The 20,135-nt window shown below is 37.7% G+C and overlaps 1 protein-coding gene across 1 annotated transcript in view; it reads left to right on the top strand.

Annotated features, from left to right (window-relative positions):
- The window catches only part of TGFBR1 (transforming growth factor, beta receptor 1), a 26,422-nt gene extending 7,302 nt beyond the window's left edge, over window positions 1–19,120 (top strand). The window contains exons 3-8 of the mRNA XM_004677482.2: window positions 4,158–4,388; window positions 7,587–7,754; window positions 9,681–9,837; window positions 12,072–12,196; window positions 13,207–13,337; window positions 14,748–19,120. Of these exons, the coding sequence (XP_004677539.1) occupies window positions 4,158–4,388; window positions 7,587–7,754; window positions 9,681–9,837; window positions 12,072–12,196; window positions 13,207–13,337; window positions 14,748–14,873 (938 nt within the window). The 3' untranslated portion in view covers window positions 14,874–19,120. The remainder of the gene's footprint in view (window positions 1–4,157; window positions 4,389–7,586; window positions 7,755–9,680; window positions 9,838–12,071; window positions 12,197–13,206; window positions 13,338–14,747) is intronic.
- The last annotated feature ends 1,015 nt before the right edge of the window (window positions 19,121–20,135 follow it).

Here is a 20,135-nt window from a genome sequence, read left to right as displayed (position 1 = left end):
ATGAGTTCGATTCCCGCCTGCCCTGGAGGTGACCACATGGTGTGGCAGACCTCTCCTGACCCGCCCACTGCTCCCCTCAGCAGTGTACTTCGTAGATCTGCCTGTTCTTCTCCCCACTCTGTCTCTGGTGAAACCTCTCACGCCCCTGAGCCTCTGGCCTGTACCCCAGTTCTGTATACACAAATAAATAAATCTTTAAAAAAAAAGATATTAATGTTGCTTAAGCAGCCATTTCTTATAAGTAAATTGCTTCTCTTGAAACAGATTTTGTGATAATTTTTACTGATACAGTAAATTTAGAATTACTGTTATATTAAAAGTTGAGAGTTAACTTCAGTGTTTCTTGTATTCATATACCTTTCTTTTCCCGTTAGTGAAACCACTATGACATTCCTCTTTCTAAAATTAAGATTTTCACACTATTACTCCACATTCATCACCCTTTTCCAGAATTCTTTAATTTCATTGGTCTTTGTGAGTCTGGTCATCTGCACATTCTGGTGACAGCTTAGCTTCTCTTTCATTGCTTTCCTGTGTATGCTCTGTATGTCTGAGCTGGATCCCTAAGGTTCATTTCTGTCCATCATAGCTTATATTTTTGTACTAAAATATACCTCACCTGTCTCTCTTCTTGTCTGTCTCTTCTGTATAGTGTCAATTCAGCTTACTCTATAAAACTTACTTTAACCTTCTAGACAGGAGTTTTGGATTCTTTTATTTGTATTATTTATTTATTTTTAAGATTTATTTATTTGTGCATACAGAACTGGGGTACAGGCCAGAGACTCAGGGATGGCGAAAGACTTCACCAGAGACAGAGTAGGGAGCAGAACAGGGAGATCGACGAAGTACACTGCTGAGGGGAACAGCGGGCGGGTCAGGAGAGGTCTGCCGCGCCATGTGGTCACCTCCGGGGCAGGCGGGGATCGAACTCATGCGGAAGGAAGCGGCTTTAGATTCTCAGTGCTATGCTTTAACCTGCTGCGCCACCAGGGAGGGCCTCTTTTATGCTTTTTTTAACCTGGCAAAAAATGTTTAAGCTGATCCCACCCTGAGTTATTTAGTCTTTAAAGTCAAAGTAGTGAATCCTGCCCTGTGCCTGTTAGTGGATTGTTGTGAGATTCAAATGAGACAGAATGTTTGTATGGAAGCACTTGCTAAATTGTAAACCTATGTCCAAATGATAGGTGTTACTTTTATTGAAGACATAATTTTGAAGAAAAATCTGACAGTATCAGATTGCTGCATTGTATAAAACTTAGTTGAAGGGTTCCTTTCCCTGTCATTGTTTATTATGTGCTGAGAGGCTTTATCTGGGCAGCTACAGCAGAAAATGACATCTCTCTTCTTATAAACCCTAAGGCCATCTTAGACGTGTGATTCACTCCTCTAAGTAAGTTGTCTATACATAATTCACTTTGTAATTCTTTTCACTTATTGAGGAAAAGGTAAAACTGAACACTTCATGTTATGAATCACATGTTTACTACTCCATATCATGGCAGTAATGGAGGGAGTGCCTTCCTTAGCTCTCTTAAAGATGACTTTTAGCTTGGGAAGTACAGGACAGACATTAGAGAATTTTGTTTTGGCAGCTCTAACCTTTAAAGCTCACCTAATCCCTATTGTATTAATTTGAATCATACATAGTGTAGTCATACTCATGTTTAAGCAGTCATTAAATTATAAAGTGTGTGTGAGCATGCACATGTGTGTCAGTTTTTGAAAGTCATGTTCATGTTTATGATGTTCATCTTTATGATCTTCTGTAATGTATGAATGTTTTCAGATCTTAATTCCCTTGTAGACTGTATGTGAGTCGGGTTGGATCCTGTTTTCTTTTGATGGCTCAAGGAAAGTACAGATGAGTGAAACAAAAATGTGGACCTCTAAAATGGGCTTGTTTGTTTTTGTCTTTAGAAGAAACATTACTTTTTTTAAATTCTTGGTATTCATGTGGGTTATTTGAATAAAATAAAGAGAATATGCATCTACATTGGCTTTTAATTTTAGTTAGTGATGAAGAAGATAAAAGCTTCTCTTGTCCTGTTAGCCTCTTTTGACCACACATGCTTACATTGAGTCCTTCAATGTGTCAGGCATTATCAGATTTGAAGTTCCCATTTCCACTTTGTTAATTGCCTCTCTAACTTAAGATTAAGTGTATTTTAAGCATGTGGTATTACCCTACTCAAAGACTTGAAAAAAATTGGTAAATTAATTTCTCACTAAGCAACAACATACTTAAGAATTGGTTATTTATAATACAAAAGTCCTTGATTTAAAAAGGATTTTTCACAGGTCTATTTTTGACTAGCAGCCTCCTTATAAACATTAAACAATTTAAATTAGATTGTTGGTTTCTTTGAAGGAGGTAAGGATAATAGAGCAAGGGGAAGAACAGAACCATTTAAGAAACATAAAAGATGAAAAGAGAGAAACTTCTTGCTTTAAAGTGAAGACTTAACATTTGGATTTATAAAAATTTCGTATTAGGAAACAAAAGAGAACAGATAATTCCATTTACAATCATTGGGTTAATATGATCTAGCAAGTATGTTTGAATATAGGTTATAAATTGCACAGATTTGTGTGTAGTAGATCATATAAGTAAAATGCTAGCTAGAACATGTACATTGACATTTTAATTTAAGATGGTTCTCCTTTAGTTCATGGGGAATGGTATATATTACGTGAATTGGGATAGTTCTAATATGGTATTATTTAAATGTATACTGTTAATAAATTCTTTTCTGTAAAAGGGTCAGTGTAGCAATATTTGAAAATATACATTTAGAGTAAAAGTTTATTTGATGGGGTAAATGCCAACTTCTCATTACCAAAGTAAGCCAAGGTAAGTGTCTAGACCTCAGTCTTTAAGATATTAATGTTGCGGCCCTCCCTGGTGGCGCAGTGGGCGGGTTAAAGCGCAGCACTGAGAAACTAAAGCCACTTCCGCATGAGTTCGATTCCCGCCTGCCCTGGAGGTGACCACATGGTGTGGCAGACCTCTCCTGACCCGCCCACTGCTCCCCTCAGCAGTGTACTTCGTAGATCTGCCTGTTCTTCTCCCCACTCTGTCTCTGGTGAAACCTCTCACGCCCCTGAGCCTCTGGCCTGTACCCCAGTTCTGTATACACAAATAAATAAATCTTTAAAAAAAAAGATATTAATGTTGCTTAAGCAGCCATTTCTTATAAGTAAATTGCTTCTCTTGAAACAGATTTTGTGATAATTTTTACTGATACAGTAAATTTAGAATTACTGTTATATTAAAAGTTGAGAGTTAACTTCAGTGTTTCTTGTATTCATATACCTTTCTTTTCCCGTTAGTGAAACCACTATGACATTCCTCTTTCTAAAATTAAGATTTTCACACTATTACTCCACATTCATCACCCTTTTCCAGAATTCTTTAATTTCATTGGTCTTTGTGAGTCTGGTCATCTGCACATTCTGGTGACAGCTTAGCTTCTCTTTCATTGCTTTCCTGTGTATGCTCTGTATGTCTGAGCTGGATCCCTAAGGTTCATTTCTGTCCATCATAGCTTATATTTTTGTACTAAAATATACCTCACCTGTCTCTCTTCTTGTCTGTCTCTTCTGTATAGTGTCAATTCAGCTTACTCTATAAAACTTACTTTAACCTTCTAGACAGGAGTTTTGGATTCTTTTATTTGTATTATTTATTTATTTTTAAGATTTATTTATTTGTGCATACAGAACTGGGGTACAGGCCAGAGACTCAGGGATGGCGAAAGACTTCACCAGAGACAGAGTAGGGAGCAGAACAGGGAGATCGACGAAGTACACTGCTGAGGGGAGCAGCGGGCGGGTCAGGAGAGAGAGGTCTGCCACGCCGCCATGTGATCACCTCTGGGGCAGGCAGGAATTGAACTCATACGGAAGTGGCTTTAGCTTCTTAGTGCTGTGCTTTAACCTGCTGCGCCACCAGGGAGGGCCGTATTTTTTATTTTTTTGAAATTCCTTACTGCTTTTGCAAATGTAGCCTGTATCTCCTGAGATTGTAAATTCTTTTAAAGGTAGAACTTAAAGGAGCTATGTACTCCTTGGTTACTCTTTAACACTTGTCATGACATTAGAAATACATACTGTTGTTGATTGTTCTGTTGAATACTCTTTATTTTTACCTTTAGGCTTACCATTGCTTGTTCAGAGAACAATTGCAAGAACTATCGTGTTACAAGAAAGCATTGGCAAAGGTCGATTTGGAGAGGTTTGGAGAGGAAAGTGGAGAGGAGAAGAAGTTGCTGTTAAAATATTTTCCTCTAGAGAAGAACGTTCATGGTTCCGGGAGGCAGAGATTTACCAAACTGTAATGTTACGCCATGAAAACATCTTGGGATTTATAGCTGCAGACAATAAAGGTCAGTTTTGTCTGTTGTTTCTTTCGGTATAATTTCAGCATTGTCAAATTTGTTCAGAAATATATGTTTGCTTTATAGATTAAAGCCCATTAAGTCAGTTAGAATTATGAAGTCTTTAGAAACAAACTTTCTTAAGCATTTTCTTGTCTCTTGATCACATGTTCCTAAATCTCTGATTGTGTCTTAAAATTAGAGCTTTTTTTTAAAAAAGCCATATGCTTTTGTTATTTTGGTTCTGGATAGTTATTGAGTATGTTTATACTATAGAAAAAATTTATAAACTTAGATTGTTCATATTTTAAGGTAGGGCCCAGATAGTATTTCCTTTTTAAGTCGTCTGACCATTAGGATAACCTGATATATCATAATAACCTTTTTCATAGGTATAGTAGAATCTCAGTGTATTCTTTAAGTATCTTGGTCTAAATAGATTAACCTTTTATATAAATTCAGCTTACCAAGTGGACACCTTGTTGCCTATAAGGGAAGTACCTGAGCACCATGGTCAGATCACATGCTAAAGGAAGCAAGTCAAAGAGAAGTCAGGTTGAGTGGTGACTGCAGCCATGGCTGGAATGACTTGATCGATCCTTGGTTTCAGTCACTACCTCTGTGTCTGCAGTTCCTACTTTTATAGCTGCTGTACAAGTAGAAGCTATATTACAACCCCTGCCACCCAGCTTCAACAAATGTCAGCTCACTGCCAGTCATATTTGTTTTCTGATTCCATCCATTCTATCCCATCCAAACTGTTTGAAAGGGTAACAAATCTTTTCATCAATAAACATTTTGAATTTTACCTTCATTATGAATAACCTTCTTATAAAACATAATCATCCTACCAATGTCTATTTTTAAAAATGTTATCAAATCTTTAGTTTCAGGTTTCTGCATGTCTTCTTTTTTTAAGATTAAAACAATTGGTAATTTAATTTCATTAAAATCTCTAAGTTCTCCGTCTTTTTTTTTTCTTCCTTTGTAGTTTATTTGCTGGAAAAAAAATTGGATTTCTTATTCTGTAGAGCTCATCAAATTCTAGCTTTTACTAATTGAATCCCCATAGTAGTTCTGTACCTTTTATTATTTGAAAACTGATAGATTTAGAGATTGACTCTGTTTCTTTGATTTCCCAACAGTATCTTGTGTTTCCTGTACATTGTATAGATTGTCCCATAGCAGGAGGCATCCACTGTTTTGATTATCTCCTGTGGTGTGCATGCAGTAGAGGTTGTGATGGATGGTGGTAGAGATTGCCAATGGCTACTACCAATTCATTGTTAATTGTTTTAAAAACAAAGCAAAAAAAAAAAAATGGTAACCAACTCTGAACAAATCCTTCATTTTCATTTTCTTCTGCCTTAGATACCATTAAGCTTCTCCCTCAACTCTTGAAGCAAGCTGTGACTCTAGACTTATTACTTCTTAGTAATGACCTTTGTTTTCAAAAATTTCCCTTGTTTTCTAAAAGACTTTACCCACATTCATGATTTCAAACTCTGTTATGATGGTACCTTTTAAATCTTTATTTGGGGGCCTGAATTTCACCTAACCCTACCATGTTTTAGTCATATTTTGAGTTGCTACATGCTGGCACAAAATTCTTTTGCTGCTTGCTGGTGGTCTGAACTTCTGTCTTCTGGTTTGCTCAAGCAGCAGCCACACTGGTGCTGTCCCCTGGTGGTCACAAAGAGGACTGGCTGATAGTATTGCTCCCTTCCTCCTCCTCTTTGTGGCTAGGAGTTAATGGACTTTACCCCCTGAGCTAGCCCCTTTACTACAATCCATTTTTCCTTTATCCTCCTGACTTACTTGCACCGCAGACAGTCTTTCTTTGTGCAAAGTCTCTTATATTCTTCTTACTTTGTCTCTCTTGTCAGTTACCTCAGAAAAATCTCCTTTTTGTCCACTTGTATTCCTATGCATTTCTTAATTTGTAAGCCTTTTAGAATTCATTATCATTTAAAACTGTAAAGAAAACTAGTGATACACTTTCATCAAGGAAAAGAAAAAATACAGATATGAACCATTAATAATTTTGAGATAATTTTGAGTTTATGATTAACCCATTTATTAAGCACTAGTATTGTGAATTTCTACATCTTTTTGAAAGTACCCAAGAACCCCTCCAGTATTTTCTAAAATCATCTTCCTTAATCTCTTCTTTCCATTAGAGACACCCTTCAAAATATGGAAGTTTTTTTTTATTTCATTTTACAATTAATAATGACGAATATAGCATATTTTGTTCTTATGTGCTTTGTGTTATATAAATGCTTTAAAAAATCTGTTAACCTATTTTTTAAAAATCGCGCAGTATTGCTAAGTGAAATTCTGATGCAGAAAATAAGTGGACTCATTGGCTAAGAAACTTCTCTGAAGTCATGTAGTTTGATAACAGCCATACCCTAGATTTCAGTCCAGGTCCGAATGACTGTAAGTGTGCATCTTTTACTGAATAGTAATCCTAGCTGCCTGCTAGGATTGTTACGTAGCTTTGATTTCATGGAGCATATGGTTTTCCAGCTACCTCTGCATAAAATAGATGTTTGTGTGCCAGCCTTGCCCAGAAACCTTGCCAGAACTGTTACCATGCTTCCCAGGGGAAAGCACATTACAGTTTTATGTATCAGCTTACAAATGAACTTTTGGAATGCACAGTCCTAGTTGTTGAGTTTCAGCATCACCTTGTGTAAAACTGGGTTCAGTCCCAGCTATTTCTCCTCCTGACATTTTACTTCCTGTCTCAGCTTTCCTATGTGTCGATGATACCACTATTTTTGTGTTTCGCTAAGCTGGAAACCTTGGAATCACAATTTTTTATTGGCTGCTTTATCGATTTTATATATAATCTGTCATGAAAGTTCACTTTTTTTCATTTAAGCTCACTTTCAGTTTTGTCCCACACTACTGAGGGAGTCACTGGATGCCTGGTACTTTTCTGGGTACTAAGTAGCCCCAGTTCCATATTACTATGTAGAGATAAAAGATTACCATGTTTGAACTCTTAAGTGGGCTTAGTTATTCTTGCCTTAAGAATCAGGGGCTTACTTTGAGGATCAAAAGAATTTGTGCAAAAACTGGAACAGAAAATGTGAAGGGAAAAAATACAAACTTAAGGTACCATATTGAAGTTGTAATTCAGGGTTGAGAGTAAAAAGTGATCTTTTGAATAAACAACATTCTTATTTTATTTTGCAGACAATGGTACATGGACTCAGCTTTGGTTGGTGTCAGATTATCATGAGCATGGATCTCTTTTTGATTATTTGAACAGATACACAGTTACTGTGGAAGGAATGATAAAACTCGCTCTGTCCACAGCAAGTGGACTGGCCCATCTTCACATGGAGATTGTTGGTACCCAAGGTAGCTTGCGGTCTTGTTGTTTAATTTCTGTTATGAAAATTTTTGCCTGAAGGCAACTAGTTGTAGATATTTAAAGTGAGTTTTTAGATGTGGCTATTTTATCTTTCTGTTGAAAATTTGAACTCGAGTTAGGACTCTGGGAATTTGTTTTAGCGATTCTTTAGACATAACACTGATATTTTTGTGAGTATTCAGTCTTCTTTGTGATTTTTGAGGCTCTTGATTTTAGAATTCAGGTCTCATTTTCATGTATAGTGTCAAATGAAATGTGAGATACTTTGTAAATGTGAACATACTTATGTAATTGTTAGTTGGTATCTAACAATAATCATACTTATGTAATTGTTAGTTGGTATCAGGGGCTGATATTTGACCCTGAGGTAAGGATGAAAATTAAATACAAAATTTTAGCTATGAAATTTTTATTTTGTGATTGTTGTGCCATGCAGTCCTATTTTAAATATCATCAGCAGTTTCTTAGAAATTGCAACTTTTAGCAAAATCATTGGAATGAAAGCTGGTTCTTAAATAAAATATTCTTTGGTTGAACATCAGCCAGGATTGTTTTCTTCTCATCATCTTGTAACGAAATGATATTGAACCAAAACATTAATTGAAGCCTTGCTGTATTTCTTTCTGTTGTAATGATTTTTCACTGTGACCTAATGGCTCTCTTACTCCCCACTTCACAAAATACACGCTATCTCAACCAGACCCATCTTTGTAATTATTGAGCTGTAATTCACTATCACCCAATTTTTCCTTTAAAAGTGTACAGTTCTGATGGGAAACCCGTGGGGATTACAATTGAGATGAAAAAAAAAATGTGAAAAATGATGTAAAAATAAACTTTTTAATAAAAAAAAAAAATTAAAACAAAACAAAAAAAAAAGTGTACAGTTCACTGGTCTTTAGAATAGTCAGAATTTTTCAGCTGACCACAATCAATTTTAGAATATTTTCATCACTCCAGAAAGAAACTTTGTACCCATTAGTAGTCACTTAGTCACTCACTCACTCCCTACTCACCCCCTCTCGCCCCCTCCCCCACCCCAATCCTTAGCTCTAGGCAATCTCTAATTTACTTTCTATGGATCTTCCATTCCAGTTTGAGAAAATGCCAGACTGTTTTTTTCCCAAAACATTTGTACCATTTTACATGGCTACCAGCAACATATAAGTTTTCTGCTTTGTAATTATTATTCCTTTATTTAAAAAAGATTTATTTATTTATGCATACAGAACTGGGGTACAGGCCAGAAGTGCAGGGGTAAGAGGATTCACCAGAGACAGAGTGGGGAGCAGAACAGGCAGATGTTCTGAAATACACTGCTGAGCAGCGGATGGGTTAGGAGCGGTCTTCCACACAATGTGGTTCATCTCCCTTGCCGGGAATCGAACTCGTGCTGCAGTGGTAATAGTAGCTTCATAGTGCTGCACTTTAACCTGTTGCGCCACCAGGCAGGGCCCTGTAATTATTATTATTAATGGCACATTTTCCTAGTGGTTAGTAGTAAAGGTTGTATATTTAATAATGCATACATTCCCATTAATAGCCAAAGGAAATGATCTAGATGCTTGTTTCTAGGAGTGGAAAGTGAGTCTGAATGTGTTTCTTAAAATAATTTGTACGGATGGTATCAATACACATTTTCAGCCTCTAGGGACTCCTTTGCATTACTAGAGTAAATTTTTGAGTATCATATTTTTGAACATCATATTTTCTCTGAAGAAATGTATTTCAGCAACTTTTATTAAAAGGTTCACTTAGTTTATTTCGGAGTAGCCCCGGTATTGCAGGTGATTTGGACTGAAGTGCTTTGATACAGGGCTAGGGGGAAATGCTTGAGAATTGTGACTGGTTTTTTGTTTGTTTGTTTGTTTGTTTGTTTGTGAAGTAGTCATGTTTAATGTTTCCTTCTTTAGGAAAGCCAGCCATTGCTCATAGAGATTTGAAATCAAAGAATATCTTGGTAAAGAAGAATGGAACTTGCTGTATTGCAGACTTGGGACTGGCAGTAAGACATGATTCAGCCACAGATACAATTGATATTGCTCCAAACCACAGAGTGGGAACAAAAAGGTACACTTTTACATGAATACACATATATTTTCTGAAACACAAACATGTACTTTGTTGTTATAGATTGCCCACAGGTCAAACATCTCGTGGTCTTGCCTGCTCACCTCAAGGCTAACTGGCTTAAGGAGATGCCTGCTGGTGAAAGGTGGTCCTTCTGGGAAATACTGTTGTTATGTTAAGTTTGTGGCTAATGTTTAATGAGTTCTATCTACTGTGTACCAGTCATTTACATATTTTATTTATATAATCTCATGTAATGCTCTCAAGTGCTGTGTCACAGCTAGCCCAACTGTACTTTCAGTTCTTGAAAGTTTACCTCTCTTTATTCTTAGAACAAATATCTTTCACTTATACTCTGTCTTTGCTAGTAGTGAGTCTTTTCTGGTTTGTTAGGTATGCGCACCAAGGGCTTTTGTAGCTTGCTAAAATTGTGCCACTGAAGCACTTGCTAATTTCTGCTGCAGATGATCACTTTCCTGTTTGTAAACTCCATTGGATCGCAAGCTGCTTGAGGGCAGCCTTAGATTCCAGCATCCTTTGCAGTGCCTGAAACATAGTAGGCCCCAGTTAATTTTTGTTGAATTTATGAGTTCTAAAGACAATCTAACTAGGTAGGTGTCACTACCTTTACTTCACAGAGGTTAAGTATGTGAACAACATATATGGATGGTAAACTGAAGAGAAGAGATGTCAACCTGGGTCTTTATCACCCGAAGGCCTTGCCCCTTACACTGCTGTGTTGGCCTTGGAGGAAGCCAAGCTTTATTCTGTATAAGTTCTAGTTATGATTTCTGGAGGGACTCTCCGATATCTTAACTCAGGGTTCAGGAGGCTGGTTGCTGCACATCTTCATGGGTCCTGATCTGTGACTTGAGTAGGCGTTTTGGAACTTCAGAACCTGACAATATGGAATTAATTGTTGATTTTTATCTGCTATTTTGTTAAATAGAATATGTCCCTGCCCTTCCTTTGTAGATTAGAATTTATGTTCTCTGTGAAGTAAATGACAAACTTAGTGTATCTTAGGACATTTGTAATAGTCAAGTTGGTTACACATGCCTTTCCTAAAACACTAAAGTCATATAAGGCAGATAGTGTGAACTTGCTGCTTTAGCTTTTCATAGAGTTTAATTGGCATCATTAATTTACAAACCAGTATTTTATGTACATATCCATACATGTATAGAAAACTGAAAGGATTTCATTTTATCAAAAAACGGTAACACTGTGTGGTAGTAATGTAGTGGTTTTTCACTTTGTACTTTATGTACTTTGGAAAAGTTTCTGTAAGAAGTGTGAATCCCTTCTCCCCCCTACTCATTGTGGTAATATTAGTTTACAACATTGACTGTGCTTCAGGCATACAGTTTCTAACCTCAGCAATAATATATTTCACACTAAGCCCGCCACCAAATGTCCAATCACTGCCCAGCCCTGAACTATTCCCTCCCATCTCCTTTCCCTTTGGAAGCCACCATTTTGTTGTTAATAGGATTTTTTCCCCCAGTTTTTTAAAATTTGATTGCTTTTTTTTGAAGATTATTTATTTATGCATACAGAACTGGGGTACAGGCCAAAGGTGCAGGGGCGATGAGAGGATTCACCAAAGACAGAGTGGGGAGGGCTCTCCCTGGTGGCGCAGCGGGTTAAAGCACAACACTGAGAAGCTAAAGCCACTTCCGCATGAGTTCGATTTTCGCCTGCCCCGGAGGAGACCACATGGCGTGGCAGACCTCTCCTGACCCGCCCGCTGCTCCCCTCAGCAGTGTACTTCGTTGATCTGCCTGTTCTGCTCCCCACTCTGTCTCTGGTGAAGCCTCTCGCCACCCCTGCACCTCTGGCCTGTACCCCAGTTCTGTATGCATAAATAAATAAATCTTTAAAATAAAAAATAAAAAAAAAGACAGAGTGGGGAGCAGAACAGGCAGATCGACAAAGTACACTGCTGAGGGGCGCAGCAGGCGGGTCAGGAGAGGTTTGCCGCACCATGTGGGTCACTTCTGGGGTGAGGATCAAACTCAAACTAAAGCGGCTGAAGCTAGCTTGCAGTGCTGCTTTTTAATTTGTTGTGCCACTATGGAGGGCCCCAGAACCTTGCTGAAAGAAGGGGAAATACTTAAAGCTAATGTTGACTTACTTTTTTCTAATTCTCAGGAATAAAAGGAAGTTTATAAAACAATTCAAAAGTAATCTGGCTACCAGTCCATAAAATAAAATGCTGACTTCTTTTTTAGGTACATGGCCCCTGAAGTTCTAGATGATTCCATAAATATGAAACACTTTGAGTCCTTCAAACGTGCCGACATCTACGCAATGGGCTTAGTGTTCTGGGAAATAGCTCGACGATGTTCCATTGGTGGTAAATTTCTCTCCCCTCCCCCAACAGCTTGTCACAGTCAAAAGTTGTTCAAACATTGTTATTGAATGAACTTACACACATAACTATCTGAAATTATATTCTCTAGGTGGTCACTGATAGTGCCAAGAAAATAAAGGAGAAAGACCTATAGTAAGAAAGTACATGCTTTCTCCAGTGCAGTTTTCACCTAAAGCACAGCTTTATGCTGGTGTGTTCTTTTACTATTTCCACATGAATCTTGGAAAGCATCAGAAACACAACCCTTGCTGTGTTGCCGTGCAGTTGCATAGAATGATGACTATTTGACAGGCTACCTAGGAAACCATGTATATAGCATGCACTTAAATCAAACCATTTTTTTCCTGAAATTTTCTTCAGCTTGATAGCTGAAAATTACACGTACATGATACAGTTACATTGCCATTACATTACCCTACATTTTTTAACTTTAGATTGAGCACTTTTAATATTTTTCAAGCAGTGACCTCTTTGAGGGATCAGGTTTGGCTGAGACAAGAGCCTCAGGTGTTTGAGGCATCTAGAGCATAGTTGTTCTTTGCATGGGGCAAGTACAGGAGGGCATCGGCAGCTGCACACACTGCACAGGACTTGCACCTCTGGCTTGCCTTGGGGGTTCAAGCTCCGCGGTAGAGTGAGTGCGCTAGACCTAATGAGAAGCCATGTCTCCAAAGAACAAGTGCTCTTGTCTTGCACATTAGAATCCTAGGGGGAATGTCCATCTAGTTATAGCTAGTGACCGGCCTTAAGATAGCGTTCATGGATCCCATGGCAATACTTAGTTTCAAGGAATGGGCCCAAGGCTGACTTGGGGTGGGTTGATGTAGATGTGGGTGAGATGGAGTGAACTGGAAGCCCTGTTCACTTTCCTAGTTCATTACTCAGTCATGGGAAGCTAATAGGACTCTCAGGTGTTTGTTCTTTGTCTGGCCAAGGAACAGTCTGACATTACCTGTGAAAATTCTTCAAAATAGTTTTTTTTGTCAATATAGGAATTCATGAAGATTACCAGCTGCCTTATTATGATCTTGTACCTTCTGACCCATCCGTTGAAGAAATGAGAAAAGTTGTTTGTGAACAGAAGTTAAGGCCTAATATTCCAAACAGATGGCAGAGTTGTGAAGTGAGTACTTCTTTTGGAGACCATATAGTTGTCTAAGCTACTTCTGCCTAATAAGTGAAGTTAAGGAAAACAGATACAAGAATTTCCTTTTTCTTGGCAATTGAACTAGCAAATAAAAACAAAATAATTTGATTTTCATATTCAATTTTAAGCACACAGAAAAGGCCGCCGGGCCTTTGCAGTGACCATCTGTGCCAAAACCATGCTTAGTTGTCGCTGAATCCCGGTTCCCACTTTTAAGTGAATGTCCCCCTTCCGTCAGCAGCCCAGCACAGAGGGATGAGTACACACATACATTCTCTCTCTCACACACACATACAAACACACACGTTTTATGTATATAAAAATAGGTTTATGTAAATGAATGAGTGGATGGCATTTTGTCCCCTATATCTGGTAACAAATAACTTAGTTCTTCTCTCCTGGTTCTAGTTATAATTATTAGGCCTCTCGGACACACTTTCTAATTTTACCTTGTCTGTCCTTTTCTTTGTCTCTCCATTTTCTCAGAGGTTTATTGATGTTCAGTATAATTTTTAAAAAACAGGTTCATCTTTCAATTCTTTAGTAAAGTTTGTCTAAAGGCAACAAAAACTATTGATGATAGAGGGTTGAGATTTTTTCTCTATATACATCTTCTGTTTTCTCCAAGTTCCTTTTTTTTTGTTTGTTTGTATCAGCTACTGAATTTCATACTGCTTTCCTCAAATTTATATTCTCACCATGTGTAAAGAGGGCACTGAAAGCTGACAGGGAGCTTTGTACACGTGAATGGAACTCAGTGACTATGATCTTTGGGGTGTCCTAATGGGTTGCTTCCTGGGAACCATGATGTCAGTCCTCAATTTTCCCAGAAAAGACTACCAATCTCTTGCTTGAAGGAATATGTATAAGTTGCTACCCAGGATTTGGGGGGAAGCTGGCTTAGCATTCAGTGTGTTGTCAGTATGAAGTTTCCCTTCATGTTCCCCAAGTCAGGAATATTTTGCCCTCTAAGAGAGAAATCTTTAATTTCTGTAAAGTTTGAGTAGAACAGTCACCCAGCTTTCTGAGTTCGGAGAAGCAGGTATTTTAGATTCTCGCTTTTTCAACAGATCCTCCTATGTTTAGCCTGAACATCTCCCCAAAGGTACTTTATGCAGTTAATGCCTTTGTTTTGGGGGAAATTTCAGTGAGTCTTTGTCTTGAACAGTTCTGGGTCAGGACTCTGCTGTCAGGCCAGCAATGCCAGTTACCCCTTGTCCACGTGTTCCTGCTGCTCCTGACGGGAAGTTGAGTCATTTCTACTTGTTGCTATTATAAGTAGTGTTACAGCAAAAGAACTTGTACAGACATAATTTACTAAAGAAATTTGTAGGGATCAATGGACATGATGCCTGTGTTAATGATTTTTCTTTTTCTTTCCTATAGGCCTTAAGAGTAATGGCTAAAATTATGAGAGAATGTTGGTATGCCAATGGAGCTGCTAGACTCACAGCTTTGCGGATTAAGAAAACATTGTCTCAACTCAGTCAACAGGAAGGCATCAAAATGTAGTTCTATGGCTTTGCCTGGACTCTTTTCTTCAGATCTGCTCCTGGGTTTTAATTTGGGAGGTCATTTGTTCTACCTCACTAGAGGGAATAGAAGGATATTGCTTCCTTTTGCAACAGTGTAATAAGGTCAATTAAGAACTTCCCAGGATTTTTTGGACCCAGGAAACAGCCTTGTGGGTCCTTTCTCTGCACTATGAATGCTTCTTTCCCAGGACAGTTACAAAATGTTGTGTAGTCTACCTTTATTTTTATTAACACAGAACTTGTTTTATTTTAAAAGATGATTGCTAGTCTTAACTGTAGGTAACTGCTGTGTTAAAGATCATCTTTAAAGGTAAAGGAGCCAGATTGCTGAGTTAAAAGAAACATTTCTTTTTTTAAAGAAAATAATTTTACTTGGTTAGTACATTCTCAGAGGATTCTGAACCACTAACAAATTTCCTTGATTCAGACTTTGAATGTACTATTCTATGATTTTCAGGATCTTAAAAATAACACTTACAAAACTCTTTGAGTCTAAAGATGACCTCATGTAATAGTGAGGAACATAATTTATGCAATTGCATTTTGTATACTATTATTGTTCTTTCACATTCAGAACATACATGCCTTCAAAATGGGATTGTACTATACCAGTAAGTGCCACTTCTGTGTCTTTCTTACAGAAATGAGTAGAATTTGCTTAAATCCTCTCTGTTAAAACCTGTAGTGTTTTAATTCAAAAGTTTATTTTTCTGGGTAGTCCAGACTTTCTGTGGTTTGTTTTTTGGAAGGGTTTTTGTGGTATGTAAGTTGATTATCCATTTTGAAAATGCCTTTTTCCTACCAAAATGTGCTTAAACCACTAAAGAAATGAAGTGGCATTCATTGGGTAAATTGTTATCACAGTCTTGTTTGAATATTCTCACATCAAGCTTTGGCATTTTAATTGTGTCGTAGAAGTATACTTAAAATCAAGTGGCACTCTAGATGCTTACAATACTTTAATAATTTAAAATGTGTAGAGATGGACTAATTTTTCTAAAAGAAAATTTGCCTAGCTGCTTGTGAAAAGCTGTGTGGCATTCTGTAAGCCAATTTTTCATTATCTGATCAAAGACAGTGTTATTTTTTTAAAAAATAAGTTTAAAATTTGAATATGGTTAACTAATCGGCCTTTTCTAGGAAAGTAAAGGTAGTTAATAATTTGAATAGGTAGCAGATGTGCAGGAGAGTCACATTTGTTATGTGCATTGTTCAGTGGGTCTCCTCTTTGCAACAAAGGTTAGAGTTAGTCTGGGTTTGAGGTCTTACTACACTTTGAGGATGGCAGCTTTTTAAATTCAGTCTCCTGTGTGCAAATATTGCAGTTGTTTTATTTATATGTTTATGTAATAAGTTCAGTACACCTTTCAATTTTGGGAGCGTGGTAGCTAAAGAATATTCTGATTGTAGATTCTCCATTTACAGATGTTTCTGGTCAAATTAAATATTTAAAGCAAACTGTTCGATCTTCACATGCTAAGTTGAAACTAGCTTTTAACAACTGGTTTTTACTGCTAGTGCTAGAAGTCTTTGCTGGGTTTTTGTAATTTTCAAAGGCCTCTTTATCACTGTGATCTTAATCTAAGGGGGTCAAAAAAAAAAGTTGCCATAGCTATGAGGCGAGACATTGACTTTATAGTGCTATCGATTTCCTGATGAAAGGGTCACAATAATGTATTATTTTGGTGACTAAGCAAGAGCAACCAATCTATTCTGACAGAGTGCATTCTCATAATGTCTTCTCTCTTAAAAATAGAATAAATTTGAAAGACTGTTTGGTCTTAAAGCCAAAGTAATTTTGGGATGAATGACTACATGCTACATAGGAACTTAGTGTCAGTTTCATGTATTTTTAAAACAACGTGGGGAAGATGTGCTTTAAGGTCGACACTTTGGTTACAAATTCAAGTTTTTTTTCTGTAGTTAACCATGATTTTCATAAAAATGAATGAATTTGAGAATTGGTTTGATAACTGTATAGTAAGTTCTAGCTCGGCGATTAGATACATTATTTTTAATTTTTTGGCCATCTCTAAGCTTGCCCTGTCTGCTTTATGAAATTCAGAGGACCAACTCACCTATCACTAAAGCTATTTTTGTATTATTTTAAGAACATACTGAAAGTTTTTGTTTGATTTAAAGTTGTGATACATGATTTTTCATGTTCATGTAAGGTAAACAACTTTTGCTAAAGATACTCTTTACTCAAAGATTGAATAAGAATTATGCTGTAAATGTACATTGGATGAGTCAGGGAATATTTCAAAAGTTGGGATTTAGTTCTAAATTGGGCTTACCTATCACAGCAGCTAATTCCTTTTGTTGGCTAGTGACCGTCTGATAAACCCCAATTGGCTAGTCCTAAAAGTGAGAGTAACTTAAAAAATGAAATCTTGACTACTGCAGCCATAAGTGCAGATACTTTCGACTAGATTTTGTCTTTAAGGAACATAGTGCTTTGTTTATACTGCCCATTTTCATTTGCTCATCTGCCAAGACTCAACACTGCAGGAAAAATTACTCGTGCATATCCATTTTGTCCCCGACTTGGTGGAGTGGAGATAGGGAGGTTGTGCTCTAGTGTAGACATCTTGAGCCCTTCTTCACATCTTCAGTTCATTTCTCCCACCCAGCCTTCCTGTTGGTTTCTCGGAGATCATGCCTTGCCATCACCCTTCTCCACTCTACCCAACGACTTTTTGACTGAAAAGCTGCTTTTGTTATCTAGATAGAAAGGTTTCATGGAAGTTGCGGTCCTACTGTCATTTCCTGAGCCATTGGAGATGGCGGGGAGGATCTCCGAGTCTGGAGAGCCATCACTCCGCACTGGTGGATGCCCTATGGCTTTGACTTCAGCCACGGAGTGGCACGGCTGCATGGGGCAGCTATGACAGTGGGAGTTGTGCCAGAAGCAGCGGCCATTTGGATCCCTGGTAGGACTGGGGGCTGCCCACAAGCTGAGCCTGTAATTCTGCTGTAATGATAGTGCTCAAGAAGTGCCTTGAGTCAGTGTACAGTACCATGGCCACTGAGAATTCACAGTTTCAGTTCTTAGTACAAAACTTAAGTTATCTCAGCCATTTTTGTGGTTCATGCATGAATTACCCTTTTTCTCTATAGTTGAAAGCTGTCATATATAGAATATTTTATAAACCAAGATGGTAAAGTACTAGTTCAAGTGCACAACAAAACCAGCGTCTTAATAGACACATCATGTCAGGAGTTTATTTTCACTCTTACACTGAAAGAGTGATTGTAAGTCAAATACTCCCTTTGTTTCTTGACTGTGGCAGTGTTCGACTGCAAGTGGTGGAGAGTCCAAATAATGGCTCTGTTACAGCTTGGTGTAAATGCCAATTTTGATCTCTTTGAGATCCTAAACAATAGCTCTGGACATGTACTACAGCTTCTTGTGTCTGCTCTGGAATGCAGGGACACCCATGGGACCTCTTTCTAGGAATGCTGGACTTCTAGGACATTCTGAGGATTGTCAGTACATTGAAAATTTTCAATCCCATTATGCAGTTTTGTGGGTATAACCTTTAAAAAATGAAGTCAATAATTTTCAACCTGTTTCTTACAGCTTAAAAAGAACTTAAGAGAATTTGTTTTTATTTTTGACAGGCTTCGTTAAGAATGTCATGAACCATGTTTTGATATCCCTTTCTCACATTGTGCCAATAGAATGGGGTGTTTGATGTTTCTTTATATGTCAAGGAGATGCTTCAAAATTGCTTTAAACTTAAATTACCTCTCAAGAGACCAAGGTACATTTACCTCATTGTATATAATGTTTAATACTTGTCAGAGCAGTCTCCAGGTTTGCAGTTTTATTTCTATAAAGTGTGAGTATTATGTTGCTAAATTACTCAAATGGTACTGTATTGTTTATATTTGTACCCCCCAAAATCATGACCTATACTTTCTGTTTTCTGTATTTTATTGTTCTTGTGCAAAATTCTTTTGACTTTATCAATCTCTGCCTTTTCAGATGTGTACAGAAAATGTCCATATAAATTTCATTTAAGTTGAATGATTCTGAGAAACCTGTAAAGAGGAGAGAAAAACGAAATCTCAGTTCCCCACAAGCTTTTAAAAATTGTACATTGTTAACTTGTAGTAATATTATGAATGAACTGTAAATAGGAAGTAGAACAGCAATGCTTATGTCAAGTCCTAACACTACAGTAGAAACATGGAAACAAGCAAATAAATTACTTTTTCCTCAAATGTTAGTGCATAATGTTTTGTAAAGTGTTCATTGTTCTTATGAAACATGGTTGCTGTAGAAAGCTAGAATGTTTGGGTTACTGTCCAGTACAGGCTGCGATGTGTTTGGGGTGGTGGGAAGTGCCCATCTGCCCAAGATGCAGCTGTCTGTGCTGGCTTCTTGCCATTTGGTTGGGGTTGCTGCTCTTCTCAGTGAGCAGGATGGACCCTGTCTGCGTGTGAGTGCCTTTGCCTCACACGCAAAATTATTTTGATTTTTTTTAAAAGATTGATTTATTTATACACATAAGAACTGGGGTACAGGCCAGAGGTGCCGGGGTGGGGGTAGTGAGAAGATTCACCAGAGATAGAGAGGGGGGCAGAACAAGGTAGATGGACAAAAGTACACTGCTGAGGGGAGCAGTGGGTGAGACAGGAGAGGCCTGCCGCACCATGTGGGTCACCTCCGGCATGAGAACCTAACTCACACTGAAGTGGCTACCACCAGCTTTGCAGTGCTGTACTTTAACCCGCTGCACCACCAGGGAGGGCCTCACCTGGCATTTTTAAGAATTAAGAAAGATAGAATTAAGTAATATTAAGTCATTGTGGAATTAAATGACTTTGTGTGAGAAATGGAAAAGGAAAGAAACTTACGACTATTTTCTTTCCTATTATGAAAGAATGTAGTTATAAAAATGGAGCAGAACTTGGTAACTTTGAGTATTTCAAAGAGGGGAAAAGGGTAAGAAAAAGGTCAGGAGGCATAAGGAAAAGTGCAGTGATGATATGTGCATGTGTCTTGGTACTGAGGCTCTTAAATACTATAATGAATGATGTTAAGGGAGAGGTAGGTGGAAAGAGTACTTGTCAGCATTAGATGTTTCAAGTGGGAAAAAAATGTGGGAAAGGTTATATACATGCACACTAAAATAAAAATAAAGTCTGCTTAGCACTTCTGACACCCTCAAGTTCATGGATGCACTAGTTGTGAGCACTGGATGAGCAATGGATTAAATGCGCTTTTTAA

This window comes from Condylura cristata, unplaced genomic scaffold, assembly GCF_000260355.1.
Source record: "Condylura cristata isolate star-nosed mole 26May11 unplaced genomic scaffold, ConCri1.0 scaffold00006, whole genome shotgun sequence".
In the NCBI taxonomy this organism is placed as follows: Eukaryota; Metazoa; Chordata; class Mammalia; order Eulipotyphla; family Talpidae; genus Condylura; species Condylura cristata.
This window is presented reverse-complemented; position numbering and strand designations above follow the sequence as displayed.